The sequence below is a fragment of the Penicillium diatomitis genome (genome assembly GCF_028827545.1).
Source record: "Penicillium diatomitis strain IBT 30728 chromosome Unknown utg000005l_segment0_segment0, whole genome shotgun sequence".
Lineage (NCBI taxonomy): Eukaryota > Fungi > Ascomycota > Eurotiomycetes > Eurotiales > Aspergillaceae > Penicillium > Penicillium diatomitis.
Genome location: NW_026623177.1, coordinates 748,960 through 769,128, shown reverse-complemented (window position 1 = coordinate 769,128; position 20,169 = coordinate 748,960). Strand labels below are relative to the sequence as shown.

General features: G+C 50.6%; 8 protein-coding genes across 8 annotated transcripts; 4 read left to right on the top strand and 4 right to left on the bottom strand.

Moving 5' to 3' along the window:
- Nucleotides 1–837: 837 nt before the first annotated feature.
- Nucleotides 838–2,958, bottom strand: N7539_004910 (uncharacterized protein; the record flags this gene model as incomplete). Its single annotated transcript, XM_056934512.1, has 3 exons — nt 838–2,193; nt 2,258–2,737; nt 2,824–2,958. The coding sequence occupies 3 exons, from the start codon at nt 2,956–2,958 to the stop codon at nt 838–840; spliced, it is 1,971 nt and encodes a 656-aa protein (XP_056789706.1).
- A 270-nt stretch (nt 2,959–3,228) lies between these two features.
- On the top strand, nt 3,229–4,116 carry N7539_004909 (SNAP receptor SEC22; the record flags this gene model as incomplete). Its single annotated transcript, XM_056934511.1, has 5 exons — nt 3,229–3,262; nt 3,320–3,354; nt 3,410–3,519; nt 3,575–3,980; nt 4,054–4,116. The coding sequence occupies 5 exons, from the start codon at nt 3,229–3,231 to the stop codon at nt 4,114–4,116; spliced, it is 648 nt and encodes a 215-aa protein (XP_056789705.1).
- Nucleotides 4,117–4,285: 169 nt separating this feature from the next.
- N7539_004908 (Elongator subunit IKI1) lies at nt 4,286–5,483 on the bottom strand (the record flags this gene model as incomplete). Its single annotated transcript, XM_056934510.1, has 3 exons — nt 4,286–5,016; nt 5,085–5,241; nt 5,325–5,483. 3 exons carry the CDS (start codon nt 5,481–5,483, stop codon nt 4,286–4,288), a joined length of 1,047 nt encoding a protein of 348 aa, XP_056789704.1.
- Nucleotides 5,484–7,696: 2,213 nt separating this feature from the next.
- On the top strand, nt 7,697–8,421 carry N7539_004907 (SNUT3/LISCH7 family protein; the record flags this gene model as incomplete). The annotated part of the gene is made up of 3 exons (XM_056934509.1): nt 7,697–7,914; nt 7,968–7,978; nt 8,027–8,421. 3 exons carry the CDS (start codon nt 7,697–7,699, stop codon nt 8,419–8,421), a joined length of 624 nt encoding a protein of 207 aa, XP_056789703.1.
- A 495-nt stretch (nt 8,422–8,916) lies between these two features.
- Nucleotides 8,917–13,375, top strand: cwh41 (mannosyl-oligosaccharide glucosidase; the record flags this gene model as incomplete). The annotated part of the gene is made up of 10 exons (XM_056934508.1): nt 8,917–8,956; nt 9,119–10,159; nt 10,488–10,561; nt 10,629–10,773; nt 10,837–11,316; nt 11,379–11,536; nt 11,608–11,653; nt 11,712–12,093; nt 12,146–13,055; nt 13,127–13,375. The coding sequence occupies 10 exons, from the start codon at nt 8,917–8,919 to the stop codon at nt 13,373–13,375; spliced, it is 3,525 nt and encodes a 1,174-aa protein (XP_056789702.1).
- Nucleotides 13,376–13,861: 486 nt separating this feature from the next.
- Nucleotides 13,862–14,726, bottom strand: N7539_004905 (MMtag domain-containing protein; the record flags this gene model as incomplete). Its single annotated transcript, XM_056934507.1, has 3 exons — nt 13,862–14,229; nt 14,285–14,610; nt 14,689–14,726. 3 exons carry the CDS (start codon nt 14,724–14,726, stop codon nt 13,862–13,864), a joined length of 732 nt encoding a protein of 243 aa, XP_056789701.1.
- A 395-nt stretch (nt 14,727–15,121) lies between these two features.
- On the top strand, nt 15,122–17,718 carry N7539_004904 (uncharacterized protein; the record flags this gene model as incomplete). The annotated part of the gene is made up of 5 exons (XM_056934506.1): nt 15,122–15,238; nt 15,294–15,301; nt 15,360–15,408; nt 15,464–16,760; nt 16,832–17,718. 5 exons carry the CDS (start codon nt 15,122–15,124, stop codon nt 17,716–17,718), a joined length of 2,358 nt encoding a protein of 785 aa, XP_056789700.1.
- A 259-nt stretch (nt 17,719–17,977) lies between these two features.
- N7539_004903 (CocE/NonD family hydrolase) lies at nt 17,978–19,660 on the bottom strand (the record flags this gene model as incomplete). The annotated part of the gene is made up of 1 exon (XM_056934505.1): nt 17,978–19,660. One exon carries the CDS (start codon nt 19,658–19,660, stop codon nt 17,978–17,980), a length of 1,683 nt encoding a protein of 560 aa, XP_056789699.1.
- Between the last annotated feature and the right edge of the window lie 509 nt (nt 19,661–20,169).

Genomic DNA, 20,169 nt, shown 5'->3' with positions numbered 1-20,169 from the left:
AACATAATCAGAAGTATTGCAAGGTTTTGCCGAAAATTTTCGTCTCCCGAGTTCCTCCCTTTTTCAACGATGTCGGCGATCAACGTCAAAAGACGCTTTTCGTGCACTGCGAGAGACTACGTGGAACGCGAATGACAGCGACAGACATGGCTTGGTGGAGATAGCAGCGACGCTTGACTTTGTGACAATATACGTGCAGCTTTGGGCATCGGGTAATCGTAAAGTGTCAAGCACATCCGATGATCCTACAGTTTGCTCTACCAAAGTTAGTCTTTCTCTTCGCGTCAACGTGCTGTGTCCTGGAAACGGCTCGAGACTGAGCAGCGAAGTCGTCGATTATCTGATAAAGCCGGCAAAGAAATGAAGAGACTGGCGCTGTCAATGCCCGGTCAGGTCCAGGCCAGCTCTAGACGTGCGAGAGACAGGCTCGTTCTTTTGCTTACGATTCTTTTCAAAAATTTCCGTGGACTTCATGTCAAGGTGCAAAACCGTCCGGAATGCTGCTGTCGTGGGCACGACATGTCAAGACGTTGAGACTTCCACAATAGGCATGTCTGGCATAGGTACGATTATCACATCGGTGGCAGCCCAACTATTTCAAAGTCCCATCCGGTGGTCAGGGTGTGGACAGGTACACATCCCGAGACCAAAGATTTATTATCGTTATCTTTGTCATTTCAGAGACATCTGGCACACAACCTCCATGTACGCCTCGCACTTAAACTCTTTCATCATGGTTACACGAGAAATTTCCTTCTGTTGCGTTGATATTCGAGCGCCAAAGCGGATCGAAGTGGCGTGCGCAAGCCCCTTTAAGGCTTTCGCTTGGAGAGCAAGCTATTGTTGTTTGGAATACCAACTTTGCCTGACATCGAAGAGACTGCCCATGTCCTGATTCTTACGGTAGCACCTGATCTCTTTCCAAGAATTTGCCGTACGACCGTCTGCCCTGCGACCGTCAATCTGGAGGATTCTTTTGACCAAGGCCATGGGCGTAGAAATGTCAGGTATGACGATCTCGTCAGGCTCGCGACCCAATCGTTGATCATGAGATTTCTCGTCGAATTCGCACCCACGCTTCTCTTTATCAGCCTCCTCATCAGGTACGCAACTAGAACTGTGGTCTTGGGACTTTTCAGGTGGCAGCGACGCCAGATCTCTGGCAGAGATCGTGTGGGGGTCTCGGTCAGACATATGACGCTGGCTCTCGGACGGCGCTTCGGACGGGTCGTCCGAATTGACGTAAAGGGATGTCGAATTCGATTTCGTTCCAGCGTTCTCTTTGACCTCCTGGTCAGGCTTCGAATCACCGAGAGCAGTGTTTGCTGCATGCACAGGAACAAAGGACTCAGTGAATTTTTCATCCAAATGTTCAGATGCAGAGTGTGGCGGGGACAGAGAGCGAGTTGGCGAAAGAGGTGAGGTCAGGTCCGGATGCTTGATGCCAACTATTGTAGGCGAAGTATCCAAGAGCGTTAGGGGCCTCTCGGGTACAATGGCTTGTAGAACACTCCCAGATGTTGATTGATCAGGTTTTCCAGCACTGATCAAGACCTGAATATCAGACGTCGTTGAATTCAACACTTGTGTTGGGACCTCATCTGGCGGAGGCTCTGCCACCACCTTGCGCGGCCGGCCACGCTTCCTTTTCGTTGGTGGTTCATGTGCAGGCAACGGAATCGATCGCTTCAAATTTTCCTCTTCGAATTGTGGACTCACGATCACAACTTGCACAAGGCCTTCGTCATTGGAGGGATTGTTTTCTGAGTTTTTTGCTAATATGTGATCGTCAACGATGAATGTTTTCTCGGACGTGGACGCATCGCCCTTCATTTTCGGGGTTGGCCTTGTATTTTCTGTATCACTTATGCCCACTGCCTCGAAATCTTTGGGCATGTCGCTAGTGTTTGTGTTCTGTGCGACAGGCTCAATCTTCCACTCGTCTGTTTCCACCTGAACTAAATTGCACATGGGGAGCTCCTCTGGCTTGACCTCCGCGCTGTTGTTGAGCCCACTGTTGGCTTCTGTGATTATTTCTTGCGATAATATGCAATGGGGAAGCTCCTCCAGTTTGGGTTCCTCACTCTGGTCCAGCGACTTGCTGGTTTCGATGACGGTTGGTGGCGAGATGAGGAAGGTCCGCTGACCATTAGGGGCCACAAATGAAAGCTTCTGGCCATCAATGCTATGTATCTGCAATCGATTAGAAAGCATGTAACAGTAGGCAGGGACTCGGGTAGCGGTTTCAAGTTCGTACCCTGACTTCCTTAGCGACATGCACTCGTTCAGGTCCTTTGCCCCAAACATAATCGAAACGCCACACGTCGCCAATCATAAACACGCCAGCTTCAATGAGCTGGTGAAGTTTAATCTTGGAGCTCTCTCCAGACATCACATGCATCTGCGTCTTTTGTTTTTGTCCCCAGAATCTTTCAAACTCGCGCTCCTTGAACGAGTCAAAATCGCCATTTTCTCGCTTGCGCCGCGCACTCTCAGCCTGGCGCAGCCACTCCGGGTCCAAGCGACCATTCTGCAGATCGAGTTGAAATTGCCTGATACCATCGCGCCAGTTGTTAGAGTATCGAATAAACGAGTCTGGGAGTGGGGGTATCTTTGAGTTCGGCTGGTCGGGAGGGAGCTCCAAGGAAGGGTGGATATCTGCGGGGAGGAGACCGAGAATATGGCGTTTTTCCTCCTCTTCAAGTAAGTCCCATGCTTCCGGTTTTGCGAGAAGCTTCTGCAAAATAGATACAATACTTCACAATTAGCAATCTATTTGAGCTCTGCCATGACCCATGCATGAGAACTCTGGTCTCAACATACCACAAGATCAGCGTCAATCAGTACAGACTTGTCACTTGTAAGCAAATGCTCCTCGCTCCACTTTCCCCGGGGCGCACTTTTACGGGAGTTGCGTTTTGGAGGACTGTGTGCGGCGTTGAACGCTGGCGAAGACATTCTCGGAGGTCTGTTTCGCTACATTTGCTTAGCAAGCCTGGATAACAGGAGTATGTATTGGGAGAACTTCAGACAAAGGGTCAAATGAGCAAAGCAACTGGCAGACCACTTGCGGCTTAATCCCGGCTCCGTGCATCTTCTGCCGTGCGTTACCGCCCCACCTGCACCGGCCATGCGGCCATGCTGGCCTGGCCAACTCTGTGGCTGTCTGCGCCGAATGCAATCAATCGAAGCCAAGTTCTCAACTTATTTGACACCAAGCTCGCCAAGATGGTGAAATCAACACAAATTGCTCGGCTCGATGGTACGGGCAAACTCTTTGACTGAATGTGCTGCGCCTGAAGCTGATCTCTATGTGCAGGGCTCATGTTGGCGGCGTCTGTTGATGACGAGCAGGTCAGTGATCCTGTACAGCAATTCCGGGCCCATGACTTACGAGCTCTTGTTGCAGGCCGAAGCCGAGCTGTCTGAAATTAAAGGCCAAGCTAAGATGATCTTTCGACGATTGAATCGTAACTCTGCGCCTCAGGCCAGCATCGAATCGGGACAATACAATCTCCAGTATGTGTGCTGTCTCTCTACGACCAATATTGAATGAACTCTGACACGGCCGTAGTTATATGATCCAAGATGACGTTTGCTTCCTATGCATTTGTGATCGATCCTATCCCCGAAAACTCGCTTTCACCTATCTTGCCGATATAGCCACCGAGTTCACGACTACTTACACGCAATCACAATATCTCTCCCCATCGCTTCGTCCTTATGCCTTTGTCGAGTTCGATACCTTCATTCAGCGCACGAAAAAGCTGTATCAGGATAGTCGCGCATCACAGAATTTGGACAAATTGAATGACGAGCTGCGTGATGTCACTAAAGTTATGACCAAAAACATCGAGGATCTGCTTTATCGAGGAGACAGTTTGGAGCGGATGGGTGAATTGTCAGGTCGGCTGAGAGAAGACAGCAAGAAATATCGCAAGGCAGCAGTGCGAATTAATTGGGAGCTGTTGGTGAAGCAGGTAAGATACCAACTCAAGCCTCGGCCGAGTGCATGTGTCACGATGAGTTCCCCTGGCTAATTGTTTGGCGAAGTATGGTCCCTTCGTCGGTGTTGGTTTCGTTGTGTTGGTCTTGCTGTGGTGGCGGTTCTTCTAATCGTTGTTTTAACTTATGATTCCCTCTGTTGTCTGTTTCACCCCGAAATCCTTGCATTTAGAGCCATGAAAACTGCAGGGCACGAGTCACCTGCGTCTCATTGAGATGAGATATGGCATTATCGTTCCTGAAGGTCCGTAGCTCATGATGTCCGGGCACATGAGGGCTTTTAGATCTCATCCTCTTCCTCATCAAAGTCGTCCTCTTCGCCCATATCGTACAGAATGCGACCACCTTCGCCAGGTCCATCGCCTTGCTGAGCGTCGAAGTATGGCAGAACAACCCCTTCTCTATCCCGTCTCTGTCGATCTGTGAGACCAAGTTCAAATGTGGACTGTGGCTCATCGTTGCCTCCACTCGTTTCAGCCTCCTTCGGGGGATTATACAGGACGTTATCGTCCAAGAGAGTGACGACCTCTTTCACATGGTGCGGTGAGTATCTTGACGCTGGAGGAAGAAGGTACCATTCTAACACACCGCGGCCACTCTTACGCCGGTGCTCCAATTCGAGCACAACACCCTCAGCAGTGCCGGTCCCAGCAAGCTTGTCCAGCCTGCTCAACAGGACGCCATCTTGCACTTCTTCCAGTCCAAATACTGGTGGAACAAAGCTTCGGTCTCGAGCAGCCTTTCGTGCCAAGATGTGTGAGAAAGAGTGAAGCGTGATGATACTCGTCGCCAGGTATGTCAACATCGACAATGGCGGTGGTGAGTAGTGATCTCGCTGAGATTGAGAAGGAATGTCTTGATGGTATGTCACCACAAGTGAAGCTTCAGCCCTTCCATTGCTTGAAGCTGAAGGAGCGATGAAGGAACCAAGAAATGAGGGGAGGTGGAACCCAGGGTCTAGTGTCTTCGAATTCAAGAGCGGATTGATAGAGTCAATGATAATAAGACGACCTGAAATACACTTGTCAGTTCAGGGAAGAGTCAATGAAGGAAGCACTCCTCTTTTCGTCCCGACGTACGCCTCACGGGCTCTGTGCCCGTGCCTTGATGATAAGCAGAGCTGGCTTCCCTTATGATCTCGGTCGGCGTTTTCCGACGGGTCGAAATAAAGGCATCTACACCGTCCGGCCTTTTTAGGGTCTCGTACGAAATGAACGTGACATGCACTTTGGAGAGCTATGGGTCTATTAGCCTCCGTTCAGCTCTCAATCGTTAGGCGCGACAGAGTCCTGCAAGGTGGTTCTGTCACTTGGACTCACCTTGGCTCGTCTAATGTACTCCTTGACCAAGGGAGCGGCGGGTTGCTCAAGCGAATCTTGAAGCAGGGTAAATGGAGAAGCTGTGTCCCTTAAGCTCAACAATTTTGAAATCAGCAGAAGGTTATGCGTCCTCCGATGGGACAGGTTGCTGGGTGCCATTTTGCCTGCAGATCGGGTTCTAATAACACGGGTCTGATGGTGACGAAGGAAATGTGAAGTGGGGTTGCTGATAACGTGCTGTGAAATTTTCGAGGTACAAATTAAAGTTGGGGCTTGACGGGTTGGCCCGCTCCAGGTAAAGAGTTACTAGTAACTAACTCCCACTAGTTAACTAGGTAACTACCTACTCTGCCTCATCGTCTCATGACATGCAGCGATGCCCCACAACGAAAGAGCTGAATTGGGTCCACGCGGTCCTTGAAACTTTGCGCAAAGGTATAGCACTTTTGGCTCCGCGTATGCTGACAGCAAAATACTCACTGACGTTTTCTGTAGCCCTCTGAATGTGCACGCCAACGAGTCTTACCCTTTATGGAGCTTCTCCTAAGACAATTGAACAGCCTATATGTGCATCCACTGCAATGCATCAGACTTGGCCTGATGTCGCTCGTCTAGAAACTCCCAAGAATTAGGTGCACCGGGCAACTGTCTCGGGTTTGTCCAGCCGTTCCAGCTTCAGGTTCCCATTCTGGGAGATTTGTCAAGAAGCTAGGGCATATCAAACTTCCACTCGGCCTGTCTATCAGATATCGGTCACTCCAACAGGGGTTTGCCTCGTTCCAGGTCAGTAAAAGATAATATTTCAAGCATCCTAGGCTAAATAAAAGCAACAGTGGAGGCAGATTAATTACCGCCAGGCCGGCATTTAAACCTGCCCCAAATACATATGCAATGCGCACACGAGTTCGAGAATTCAGGTGGATGGTAGACAATGCAAACGTCAGATTGGGATGTACATTGGGGGGTATGGTTTCGACATTCTATCAGATGTTCTTTCTTGCTGCGCAGCTTTTTTCTGGATATCCATCAAAGCTCGATGCACTTCTAGAACGATTCGAAGGAAGTCATCTGTGTGAAGACTTTCCGTCCTAATGTCTCATCGTTGCCGGAAAAATTTTGATGGTAGCAAGCGTACTTGGAGCTTCGCCCTCCCGGTAATGTGTAGGTACCTGTTCTTACTGGACAGCCGATTATCGATATGGCAAGGTTACTATTTGGTCGAGTGATGCCGTAAAGATCAAGGCTTTTTGACATCTTGAAAGATTTCTTAATCGTCAATCGGGTCGCTCCCTATGCTCATTGCAGGTGGAGATCAGAGAACCTTAGGTAGGTACATCGTGTATCCCGGTTGTTGTAACCCTTTTCTTTTCCAGGAAGTATAGGGCGTTGCATTGATGGACAAATGAGTCCGACAACACAAAATGCCAAATATTCGAATAAGATACCAGTCCGGTATTCACCTGCAAGCTATTAGTATCCAGCGTCACATTCTGTAGATGTTGTTCAATGATTACCTACAATGAAAATGTACCTCAGAAGTGGAAGACCTTCGAGCTCAAACCTGTTTTGGCGAATTATTTCAAAGCGACGTTGTCTCCAAAGAATAGATGGACCTTCGGGCGTTACCACTGACATCAAAAATTGTTGATCGATTCTCTCGAATATAAGTCCGTGGTGCACATCTGTTCAATATCGCAGGGCTCGTTACGAGGAAGTTGAAAGCCCAAGGAAGAGTTGAAAAGAAATGGGTGAAGTATATTCCAGGTAGTATGTGATCATGCACAGACTTGAAGATATCTCGTATGTAGCTATTGATGTGAACAAGATCCCAAGCCCTAGAGGATCAGGCCATGCTGAGGGATAGTCATATTAAGACCCTCAGCAATCACCACACGAGCCATACAGAGTTCAGTGAGCTTACTGGACTGAAAATAGAGGTCAGTGGGCCACGAGAGCGCTGCAGGAGTGATGGTGCTGACAACCTCTCTAATGCAGCCCGTTTCGGGCAGAGGTGTTCTCTGCGGGAACTGCGGGAAAGGGATGTGTCGGCGACCGGAATAAACTTTCTCGCCTTTGTCCGCTCAGCCTCAAGCTGAGGTCTGGCGGTACTCAACACACTCTCAGAATTCAATTACCCATGAAAACGCGGTGGTCCACACATAATTGAAATTACCTGCAATCATTGGTTACAGCGTCCTGGCGTCATACTGGCACAAGTCTCGATTTCAACGACCTCGACCCAAGCGGAACCTGAGAAAGCCGATCCCCCAACAACACCACTCACTTTACGTCTGCTCACATGACTGAGCCTCCTGCGAAGCGCGCGCGGCGCGTGGACAGCAGTGATATGTGGGAGAGGAAAGATGCACACAATGTTCATGCCGGGCAAGACATGGGTCACCACCGCCAACGTTCGCCAAATCCCCACCATTCACGGAGAGATGAACCCAGGGAAGAACGTCGCTACCGCTCGCGCTCTCGGGATCGTAATGAAAGACGGCGAGATAGGAGCTGGTCTCGAGATCGCCGGGTCAATGATCGAAAAGAGCGTGGTCGAGATGATCGCGGGGCTCGAGACCGCATGCGAAGTGTGAGCAGAGAACGTGGACATGATCGCAGAGGTACATTCAACATCTTCAATAGCTATGTTCAGCGTTCACCTGAGAAATCATGTCCGAGCTAATGGATTATATTTGCTCTAGGCAAGGGTGACAAAGCCCGTGAACGCTCGCGATCTCCAAGGCGGAATGGAGCGAGAGCTGGCACACGAAGCCCACCTCCCCGAGGTCCTAAGGGCGACCGACGACCGAATCCCAAAGAAGCTCGGTCTCGAAACGATGGACGCATTACGAATGGGCCAACGGACGCTGGTCATGGTTCAGACGAGATGGACGTGGACTTCAAGGAAGACGTCGATGAGGATGAGATGGAAGCAATGATGCGGAAGAGCATGGGCTTCACCAAATTCCGAACTACAAAAAATACCAAGGTGCCAGGAAACAACATCTATGGCGTGCACAAGGAGAAGCAGAACGAATACCGCCAGTACATGAACCGTCCCGGTGGTTTCAACCGGCCGCTCAGTCCATCCAGGTGAATCACGACCATCATACAGCGTCCTCTGGCCTACATTCGTTCTTTACGAGGGTCTCTTACCTTCTCGAGGATCTCGAGCTTTACGGCACAGTACGCATTTATGCATTTCGAGGAGCGTCAAGGAGTATCAAGCTTACCTGTATTTCTTACTATTATCGTTGTTCATGGCAATGACTACGCCTGAGCAGATGACATATTATCTCCAAAACTTGGAATCTCGGTTGCACGATGAAAGAAATAGCGTGAAATTTCCTGAAGCACGTTGAAACAGCTATCAGTTGATCGCTTCAAGCGGGTCGGATAGACAAGCACTAAGTCACGTAGCCAACAAGAGTCAGGTGCGGATGACTGGGCCTCCATCCTACTAGTGACGTAGCGAAACACAAGTCTGGAATTGCCTTGCCAAATTCGGTTTCACGCTCATCTCTGGTCATTACTGAATCACAAGGTGGCATTATTACCTCGTCTCGCTTCCAGAAATTTGCCTGTAGCAACTATGTCGACCTCGACTGGTCGCCGCGATATTGTCGTCATTGGTCAGTTGGCAGCACTCGCGATCTTTCCACTTCCCCTCCTCAGAGCCCCGCTGTCAGACATGCCGCAAGGATGAGTGACTGACTTTCGGTGTTCATCAGGCGGTGGTATAATCGGTTGCTGTACAGCATATTATTTGACGAGACATCCGTCTTATGATCCAGCTCACCACAAGGTGACCCTCCTCGAGGCATCCGAGATCGCTGGCGGGGCTTCAGGCAAGGCAGGCGGACTACTGGCTCAATGGGCATATCCCAGCAACATCGTCGACCTGAGCTTCTCTCTCCACGCGCAGCTTGCTCAGGAGCACAATGGAAGTGAGAAATGGGGCTACCGGGAGACCAACTGTGGTCAACTGGTTGTCAAAGGCCGCGCCATGAGTGACAAGAGCCACAAGGAGGCAGGCGAATCTCTTCAGAAGCGCAGCAAGGCCGCAGTCTCTAGGCTCAAGGTCGACAACATCCCTAAAGATCTCGACTGGGTAGAGTCAGACCTTTTGCGGGCCTATGAGAGTATGAGTGGGCCCGGTGAGACTGCTCAAGTCCACCCATATCTGTTCACCACTTCCATGGCGGAACTGGCAGAGGAGAAAGGCGCGGTAGTCATCATTGGTCAAGTGGATGAGATTTCTCGCTCCGCTGATGCTGTTGAATCAGTGACCTACACTGAGAAAGCTTCCGGGGAAGTCCGAACCATTGCTGCTACCGATGTAATCGTGGCGGCTGGTCCATGGACTCGATCAGTCCTACCAGAGGCACCAATCACGGCCATGCGTGCTCACAGCGTTGTCATTGAGCCTGCTAGGCCTGTCAGTGCCTACGCGTTGTTTACAAACATTGAGATTCCTGCAAACTTCGACCCTGCGAGGAAGTCACGGGCCACCGTCGCAGCCCCAGAAATCTACACCCGTCCGGACGACACAGTATACGCATGTGGTGACGGAGACCAGACTGTACCACTACCGAGTACCTCTGCCGAGGTCGAAGTCGACCTGGAGCGTTGCCAGGAAATCATCGATCAGGTTGGCAGTATCTCAGATGCACTGCGCCACGGCAACATTCAGACAAGGCAGGCTTGTTACTTACCCAACTGCGAGAATGGCAAGGGTCCTTTGGTGGGCTTGACCCATACTAAGGGATTGTATCTCGCAGCTGGCCATACGTGCTGGGGTATCCAAAATGGACCTGGTACTGGCAAACTCATGAGTGAGTTTGTCTTCGAAGGGCAAGCTAAAAGTGCGAGGATCGGTTCCTTGGATCCCCGTAATCAGCTTTGATTGAAAGATGGCGTATGTAGATTTGTGTCCATGTTGCATGATATCAGTAAACAAGACCAGCGCGTGTACATAGAAGTTTTCCACAGCTGAAGTCTCTCTTGTATTTCGACCATCCCTGGTAGTCTACAGGTAGTAGAGCATCACTACGAACGGCCCGCCCATATGATGCCGTGCCAATGCAGGGTGAGGAGCTCGGGCCACGTAATTGCGGAGAGAACACCTGCAGCTCCGCGCACTTTTGACTGTCCTCGCCGAAGTGTCTCCCTTCAATGCCATCAACTTGAATGATGCGGTCAACGATGCATCGCTTGGGAATCTCACTGTTATTGGTGTCTCTTTTGCACACCATTGGGATTCTCGCTAATCAGAATCCTAATGATGTGTCAATTTTGATCAAGGAGGCCGCGCGAGCCAACAATGAGTCTCTATTATGGGGTCCATACAAGTCGAATCTCTACTTCGGCGTGCGACCTCGTCTTGCAAACAGTCTCACTGCAGGCCTTATGTGGTCGAAGGTTGATGACTTCGCTTCAGTTCAACAAAGTCAGTCTCTAAATTGTGTCTTACCGAATCGTGACTGGATTGGTAGCTGACATTCGAATTCAGACTTCAGGCACACCTGCGAACAAAATGAAGGCATGGCGGGATATGGCTGGGACGAATACGATATTCGAAAGGGTGGTCGTGAAACCATTCACGATGCCGGAAACACCTTGGACCTGACCATTGACTTCATCAAAGTGCCAGGTGGTCAACACGGTGGCAGCTGGGGCTTTCGCGTGAAAGGAATCCCAAGAGAAGATGGGAGCCCTGATCAAGCGACTTCAGTTGTTTTCTACGCCACCTTGGAAGGGCTTGGTCAGCTGGGAGTCGATATGAGCACTGTCTCTGACCACGCGCCAATGGAGGGCGCCCTGCGATTCAATGGATATGCTTCTGAACTGGGGGACTTCACAATCGACGTCACAGATGGCCCGAGCAGCAATGAATACTTTGAAGTTGGCGATGATAAATTGGGCAAATTACTGGGCCATGGCCTTGTCTCCAGTGCGACAATGCCACAGGAAGCTCTTTGGCAAGCGAAGGGTGAGTCTTTTCTACCAATAGATCTTTGGTGCGCTGTATCTGACTAAATCATCCTGTAATAGGCATTCTCTTTGCCCAGATGAAGGGCGAGGTCGATGCCGCCATTGAGAAGCTCGGTACCGATAACCCACCTCACCCAGCTCAGCTCTTCACCATCAAGCACGTGCCTGGCGACGGCAACGTTCATCTCGTGCAGAAAGTCTTCAAGGGCGCCTTCGAGGTAAGCAGAGCTCATCTCCTGGCTGATGATAGAAAGTTTTTGCAATTTCATTCTCAACTGACTGCAACTAGTTTGATGTCCTTTTCTCATCAGGATCTGCCCCCAAACCTATGACCTGTAAGACCCAAGTGTGACCTTCATTTCCCAGATCTGTCCTTTGCTAATGCGGACACAGCGGACACAATCACAGAACAGAAGAAGCAAGCATTTGTGTCATTTTCCGAGCGATTCAAGGAGGTGCTTGCTCCGCAAGCGCCTTTTGATAAGGACGCTGAGTTCTCAACCTTCTCCAAGGCCATGATTTCCAATTTGGTGGGCGGCATCGGCTTCTTCCATGGCGATGACGTTGTTGATCGATCTGCTTCACCCGCCTACGAAGAGGAAAATGAGGGTTTCTGGGAGGAGACTGCGAAAGCGCGCGCTGAGGCTCAACCAGTGACGGAGGGTCCAAAGGATCTTTTCACGTGTGTTCCGTCTCGGCCATTCTTCCCAAGAGGATTCCTTTGGGACGAAGGTTTCCACCTCATTCCCATCATGGAATATGATTCCGATCTTGCGTGAGTCACTCATACCAGCTCCCGCTAAGCATTAGTCTAATCCGTGAACTAGTCTCGAAATCATCAAAAGCTGGTTCCATCTTATGGACGAAGACGGTTGGATTGCGAGAGAGCAAATCCTGGGCCACGAAGCACGAAGCAAGGTTCCCGCTGAATTTACAGTTCAGTACCCTCATTACGCAAATCCTCCGACACTGTTCATGGCTTTGGAAGACTTCATGGACAGAGCCAGATCAAACCAGAGCATTCAATCTACAAGCACCCCTCATGAGGATCCTGCGGAGTCTCTCCGGTCAGCCACCTTGCGGAATCCGGAGTTGGCAAATGGCTACCTTCGGTCATTCTATCCTTTGATGAAGAGACACTACTTCTGGTACCGAAAGACTCAGCGTGGAGACATCAAGTCTTATGATCGCGAGGCCTTCTCAACTAAGGAAGGCTACCGCTGGCGAGGACGTTCAGTGCAACACATCTTGACGTCTGGTATCGATGACTATCCCCGCCCTCAGCCGCCTCACCCCGGTGAGCTGCACGTGGACCTCATCAGCTGGATTGGCATGATGACCCGCACGCTTCGTCGCATTGCCGATTATCTGGGCGAGACAGAGGATGCCGAAGAGTTTGCTTACTACGAAAATGCTATCACACGCAACATTGATGACCTTCACTGGGACGAGAAAGAGCAAACCTTCTGCGATGCCACCATTGACGAGTTTGAAGAGAGCGTCCATGTATGCCATAAGGGCTACGTCTCTATCTTCCCATTTCTGACCGGCATGTTGGGCCCTGATAGTCCTCGTCTCAAGGCTATTCTCGATCTGATCAGCGACCCAGAAGAACTGTGGAGTGATTATGGTATCCGCAGTCTCAGCAAAAAAGATCAGCACTATGGCACGGAAGAGAACTATTGGCGAAGCCCCGTCTGGATGCCAATCAATTATCTGGTATTGAAGAATCTATATGTAAGTCTTCCTCCGCTCATGCATTGTCTGCCCTGAAATTTATGCTGACAGCTGCTCTACCTCCTACATAGGAACTTGCCATCGTCTCTGGCCCTCACCAAGATCAAGCTCGTGAGATGTATACCAATTTGCGGAAGAATCTAGTGGAGAACATTTTCAAGGAATGGAAGAGGACTGGATTTGCCTGGGAGCAGTACAACCCTGAAACAGGCGTGGGACAGCGAACTCAGCACTTCACTGGCTGGACCAGTCTGGTGGTGAATGTGATGGCGATGCCGGATTTGCGGAAGAGCAAGCCAGCTTCCCACGATGAGCTATGAAGCATATATTTTGGATGATAGATCTGTCTCATGACGCTGCTAGCGTTAGATGGTACCTGACTCGCAAGTCATCGTTTACGTTATGATGACCGAAGTGACCTGTCAGCGAAGTTTGCTTTCTGCGCGTATAGAAAGCCCCTGAATTACAGATGGCTAAATCAAAACAGTACATGTCTTCCAGTCTCGAATGCGTTCTCATCTGCTGGCGCTTTTCTTACTCAACCTAAACCGGATCGAGTCGTAAAAACTCTGGACGGTGACATCTGCTTTCCCCTGAATCTGGTTCCTACCTGTAATCCCCCTAGCATGCGGAAGACGCTTACAAATTGAGTGAATACCTCATACATGTATTCTCCTACCCACCGAGTCGACTCGTCGAGACCCTTCGCCCATTACAAGAAAGGCTTTCCTTGTGTTGGAAAGATATTCATGAAGCAGAAAAATTGCGTTGATGATGGATATTGAAGCATCGCTGTTTTGTGAACTTCATGTGGTATCTCGCGAACAAAAAAGCTCTTTTCCTCGTGAGCATCTAACGTCTGCGATCAAGTTCAGACCTGTTTCTGTATCGTTCTGTTTCGCGAGGCTGTCGAGGAGGTGAGTGGCCGCGCTCGTGTCGATGTGGTCTTTGCCACTCTCTCCGATCATCACCACCTCGTGATCGTGAACGCGAATGTGAGCGTCTCGATCGATGCGCTCTGTCCCGCGATCGATATCGGTCACGTCGATGGAGACGATCTCGACTACGATCTCTTCGACGGTCTCTCTCATGATCATGTGAGTGTTTTCGACTACCCCGCTCGTCGTCCCTATGTCGGCCTTGACTTCGATCTCTTCGCCTTTCACGACGCGGGCTGCAGCTTCGGTCCCGCCGGTGTTTGCGACTTCCATGTTCTTCTCTTGCTGTACCCTTGGCGAATGTCGCATCTGCTCTGTCTAACGTATTTGTGTTTGTCCCTAGAGGAGTCAAGTTCGCATTTGGCTCGGTCTTAACGGGAATTGGCAGGCCGAGGGCCCTGGCCATAGCTTCCTGTTCGGCTTGCTTCACACGCTCGAGCTCTTCGCGTTCTTGACGAGCTCGTTCCTCTTCAGCCTCCGCATCGCCCTTGGCATACCATGAAAGATCGCGATTCTGCTGCCATCTGCCAACCGGGGCCATAAGAGAGTGGCCCAGGTAGTTTTCGCGATGGCTGGAGTTCTGGACGTCGGTCCATTTGAACTCGCCACGGCCGCCGCTGTGTAGATAGTCAGTATCAGCGAATTGTAATAACACTTTAGGCATACTAGGTCAACTTGAGTGCTTGATCGCATACCGGCTGCCTTCTTTCCTGACTCCTGCAACGAGGTCCATGCTCTCGGCAAAATTGATTGGTTTCGATAGCAAGTGTTCGGGAGAGCAACCTTATCTGGAAACACTGCTGTGCCTCAAATGCCGAACGTTTAGCAGGAAGGCGGTGAATCAAACTATTTCATCATTAGCTGCTTGCTCCACGGCTAGTCCCACTCCCCGCATTGTAGCAGACATCCTAACAACTGCCCGTGCTTGAACGTGATCATGCTTCTTTCCCAACTTTCTCCCTTCCTCTTTTTGCATGTCGCAGATGCGCTCTTCCTTGGAAATGACAAGTGCATCTCTGGCGTTTCGCACCTTCTCTCTTTCGCTCTTCGACCTCGCCGTCCCTAGATTCGTGAGGATTCTTAGTGCACGCTTAACTTTTAGGGACGATCCCATTTAGCCTGAAAGCAATGTCGGACGACAGCCACGATCCAGACCAATGGCCTGAAGAGGTTTATGTTGAAGCCTTTCCTGCGTCTCGTGGCCCTCGAGTGCAAGCTGTGAATGTCGAGCGAAAAGATCAACGAGTGCGTAGCATTCTTGCCTTGCCTGGTAAGGGGGAAAATCAACTGACGGAAACAGTTTTCCGTGTAGGTATAGCATTGACTCGCGTCACCAATCCTCATTGATGCTGATTTGTGAACAAAGAAAGCATGATATTCTGGAGCCAGCGGTGGCTAACTGGAGAAGCAACTTGGTAAGCAACTGGCGGAGCTCATCGCGCATGTGCTTTTTGTTGACCGGTCACACAGGCAGCTTCCTCCCAGCGGCGCAACTTGCTTTTCGTTGCATACAATTGCGAAGTCCACGTCTGGATTCCTTCGGGGCCCCTTCAGGTGTTGGGCGGGCAGGCCGAGATGATCATCCACCCAGTTATGAAGGATCCACTCGCAGATGGCTACATCGACCCAGACAATCCTCATGCCATCAACAGTATCCTGGTGGATGAACTCGGCCGAGATGAAGTCTTGCTGATAGCTACTGATTCTGGCAATGTCTGCGGTTATCATGTAGAGTCCATTTTTTCTGCAGTGAAGCGTGCTGCGGAGAGCGGACAGGACCGGCCCTTTGACAGCACCGGCGTAGTCCCATTCTTCGTGGAAAACGTCGGGATGAGCGCGTGGGGCTTGGCCACACACAAATTTGCCAGACTCATCGCTGTCAGTGCGAATAATAGACATATCACTGTCTATGCATTTGCATTAGATGATCCATTAGCGGAAGACGTGGATGATGTGGCGTCGTATCCGGATTCTGACGGGATGAACTCAACTCATGCTGATAATACGTGGATATCCATTCAGGATGGCCATCAACTTGAGGAGTTGAAGAGGTATATGCCTCGCCATTTTCGTTCTCGCAATTTACGTTTGACCTATCGTGGTCATTTTGCGAACATACCCCACGTGTCCTTTGCCAACTTCGACTTGGATTCTAACGGTCTATGGATGGTCAGTATCGACATTTCTGGCCATATCTTAGTCTGGCGAATATGGGATGACTTAGGCCCATACCATGTCTACTCGTCTGATTTTTCAGGAGATCTATTCCATGATCCTCGTCAAATGGGCTGGATGGTGTTTCCGCTGGATCCTCGGACTTTTAAAAAGCATGCTGTGAAGGAGGATGCTTGTGGATGCGAACCTGGCACCCTTGTTGTCTCAGATAAAACTAACCTGGACGTGTCCAGCTCCGTCAAACATGTGCTGGATGCTTCACAATCGTGTGCGCATGGCCCACTTGTAGCTCGGACCCTGGGTGACCGGATCGACTGTTTGCCTGACGATTTATTCAGCAACTCTCCCTGGACATTGACTTCAGAGGAACCGCACGAAGGCTATTACGTTAGTAGGCATTCGTCTTTCGACTCCAGAGATGACAACATATCGGCCGATATCAGACACAAAGACAAGCTTCCTATAGCCAGTCTTTTGGAAGTGGATGATGAGCCCCCTCGTGCGCCGTCTCAGTTCCATCTCAGATTTCTTGAAGACCTAGAAGCCTTCTCGGAGTCAACCTTGTGCACACTGATGAAAAGGCCTGTGCATCGTGAGTGACCCCTGCCGCTTTTGTCTTTTTATCCCGCTTTCAGCTACTAATTTTGGCGCTCATCGTTACAGCTGTACGCCAGCCAGAGTTCTTTCCTACCATACACTTCCCTGCACACGACATTGGCTTGACTCCGTACCCGATCAATTCAGATTACCAGGTCTTGTGCCGCAAACCACTCTATCAAAGATTTCGTGATCGCAGAGATGATCGCATCGCTGGTGCCTACGATCGCTTCAATATGGGCAAGTATCTTCCTGACATGGGACTTGTGGTTGCTGCGTCCCAAAAGGGTCGTGTGGCCATTATATCTCTTACATGGCAAGAGGACATTGGCTATGCGTTCCGCCTGGACCACATTCTTCCACTGGCAAATCAAGAGAAACTTTCTGAGCGGCCAAGAGGTCCACTTCTCGGCATGGCTGTGAGCCCAATGCCAGGATTTGAACTTCCGCCAGATGTGCCCACCATTCCACGCGGCGTTGACCCTAATGATTGGGTGCAGTTCAACCACTGCACAGCCAACCCAGTCGATGATTCTTCTTCGCTGCCTAAATCTCCCAAATTACCTGGGTTCGAACATCCGGCCGATGTGGGTGTAGTCCCTTCTAAAACAAAGCCGCATACTACAGACAGCGGAAATGTCCGCAGCCAAGCCAGCGAACTGGCCAGCCCGCTCTCAGACTTGGAGTTAGAGGTAGAGGAAGAGCATAAAGGCAGTCGCTCAAATGTCTTGAACTCAGCCAGTGGCCACGAAGACTTCACACTTCCAGAGCTACATGCGCTCGCTTCCGCAAGTTACTATCCCGAGCAGCGCTGGCACGGGGATCACCCGTCTCGACACTACCGCTTGATGTTGTTCTTCCGTGATCATACGGTGATGACTTATGAATTCTGGCACACCTGGAGATCCGATCCGAACGTTGCGGGCCCCAAGGTCGACGACCCTGACGCTTAAATAGCTCGAGGATCTCGTCCTGTCCTAAGGACACAGTGGATACACCCTACAAACTGCCTTCATTCCAGTGACTGGAATCTATGGTCATAAATCTTCATGTCAATTATTGTCATAATACTGTCCCGATTACGGCTGCGTTGATCAGCCCCACGCGAATCCAACCCATACTATTGTGCGGTAATGAGTATCAATCCTGAATTCGCGCTCAATGGCCACCTTCTGAGCGAGCCCTTAACAAGCAAGAAACAGCCCCTGTCAATCATGCTACATTACCCGACATCTGACATTCCGGCAGAACAAGCCGGGAAACTCCATCGGCAACGATGACAGTGTGTTTTTGGGGGACTGTATTCTCGCCTCGGACACGATCATTCGACGTTCCCAGGCTTCTTGCGTACAATGGGAACGAGCCACCAGCAACAAGAAGTCTCACTCGAGTACCTTTCTTGAAACGATGAGCGCAGTCACGGAAAGTCAAGAGTAAAGATTTTCCTGTTTCACGAGACGGCTGAAGAGCTTGGTACATCTCCGTCACATTATGTGAGACACCACGAGTGTCAACCTCACACAACCGGAGGAACAAGTCTGCGATAGGAGGGTCGCTGGTGTGCATCAGGTGCACAGTTGGCGCACCTAAGATTTCGAGGTCTTCTTTTAACGGCTCGCTTGTGAAGACTGAAACGTCGGATCGGTCTGCCAATTCACTGTCATCTACACGTCCACCAGCCGCCATTTGATTCCCACCGAGACTGGGGGTGGGTTCCAACGGGTTGAAGATGAAGGAAGCGGGCGTTGCATTTTCGGCTGGCGACACTAGTCCGAGAGATTTGCGGTCTTGCAGGTAGAAGGTCTTTGGTTGCGATTTCGGTGGCCAATCAGACATGGCTCTCCATTCCTCAGCACCAGTGACATAGATCTTCGCTGCCGGATGTTTGTATGATCCAGTTTTTGCCACATTTTCTGCAAGGAAATCGAGTATGTCAGGCACTGAAAACAGACCAGATGCCTGGACATGCGTCCAGGGCCCGACAATCAAATTGACGTTCACGTTCCTTTGTTTCAGATGCTTAAATTGATGCAGTGTCTGCTCCGTAAACGAATCATACCAACCACTTATGAGCAGAATAGGCATCTTGACACGATCAAGAGCTGCATGGTGACGACATGGGGTCCAGTACTCATCGTTGATATCGGAATGCTTGAGATACTCAAAGAGCCAGGGTGCCCGATTCCCGAAATATGTCCGCAGCGACTTCTCTAGTGGGAGACGAGCGAGTGCGTTATCCAGCTCTGGCGACCGTAGGAAACTGAAGCCGGGCATGTTGGCCAGCCGTTCAAGGAAACTGCCCTTCTCATCCTGCCTCCGAGACATCTCATCACTCCACGAAGCTCGATCCAAGCGAAAGGATCCTGTCCCCCATGCATGTAGTGCCTGGTCATGCGGTGCCACAGGAATCACAGCCGCGACACAATCCTCCGGGGGGTCGTTGAAGAGTGCCCACTGGCAATACCCTAAATAAGAGGCACCCAGAGTCGCAAAGGAGCCCCGATACCATGGTTGCTGTCGCATCCAGATCACGATATCCTGGCTGTCGAGATGCTCACTGCGGCCGGAGTCGAAGACGCCTTCGGAGCCATACGTGCCACGGGTGCTCACGAACAGCGCCTGATACCCTCGAGCCGCATAGATTCGAGCATTGATGAACGATATCCCTGACCCGCGGCCGTAGCAGCACTGGATAAGAATGAGTCCAGCTGGGTTCTTTCCGGCAGGGATTTCCGGCGCATAGAAATCCGCGGCCAGGTGGACTCCATCACGCATGGGGATGCGGACGGGCTGTGAAGTGTAGCTGCATATCTCGTGGCCAGCGCCGACATAACGAGCGCCAAGGTAATCCAGACTCGCAGCGGAGAAACTGCGTTTCAAGGCCCCAGCCAACATGGCAGGCCTATCGGCCGATGATTTAGATTGCATTGGCGACTATGAGATTTGAAATGAAGCCGTGGTCGTGATTTTGAGTTGCCCCCTCAACATTGGTGATATCCAGGAATACCCAGGTGATTAAAATGAACCTTTTGGTGCTGCCTGGCCAAGTCCGACAACGGGCGACTTGGTTCGGGCTGATGACGTTGGTTGAATAGATTGCGCGGCGCAGGCGCTTGGACGTTCAGTGCATCGCTAGTCTCTCATGAGGAGGAATCTAGAAAACGACCTCTTTATGCAGTGGAGGTAAAAAGCATTACTGAAGCATCATCGGTTACTGAAATGCCAAGATGCCATATATGGGATTGAAGTTAGAGACCACTGCTTTTCAATGTGACATTGCAGAAGCATTGGCGGGAAGGCACCCGGCGAAGTCAACGTTGGCTGTTGCTTTGGGCCGAGACTCCGCATTCAACATTTGTGGTCCTCAAGGTCCACAACGGAAGTGACGTATGTGGTGAAGGTCC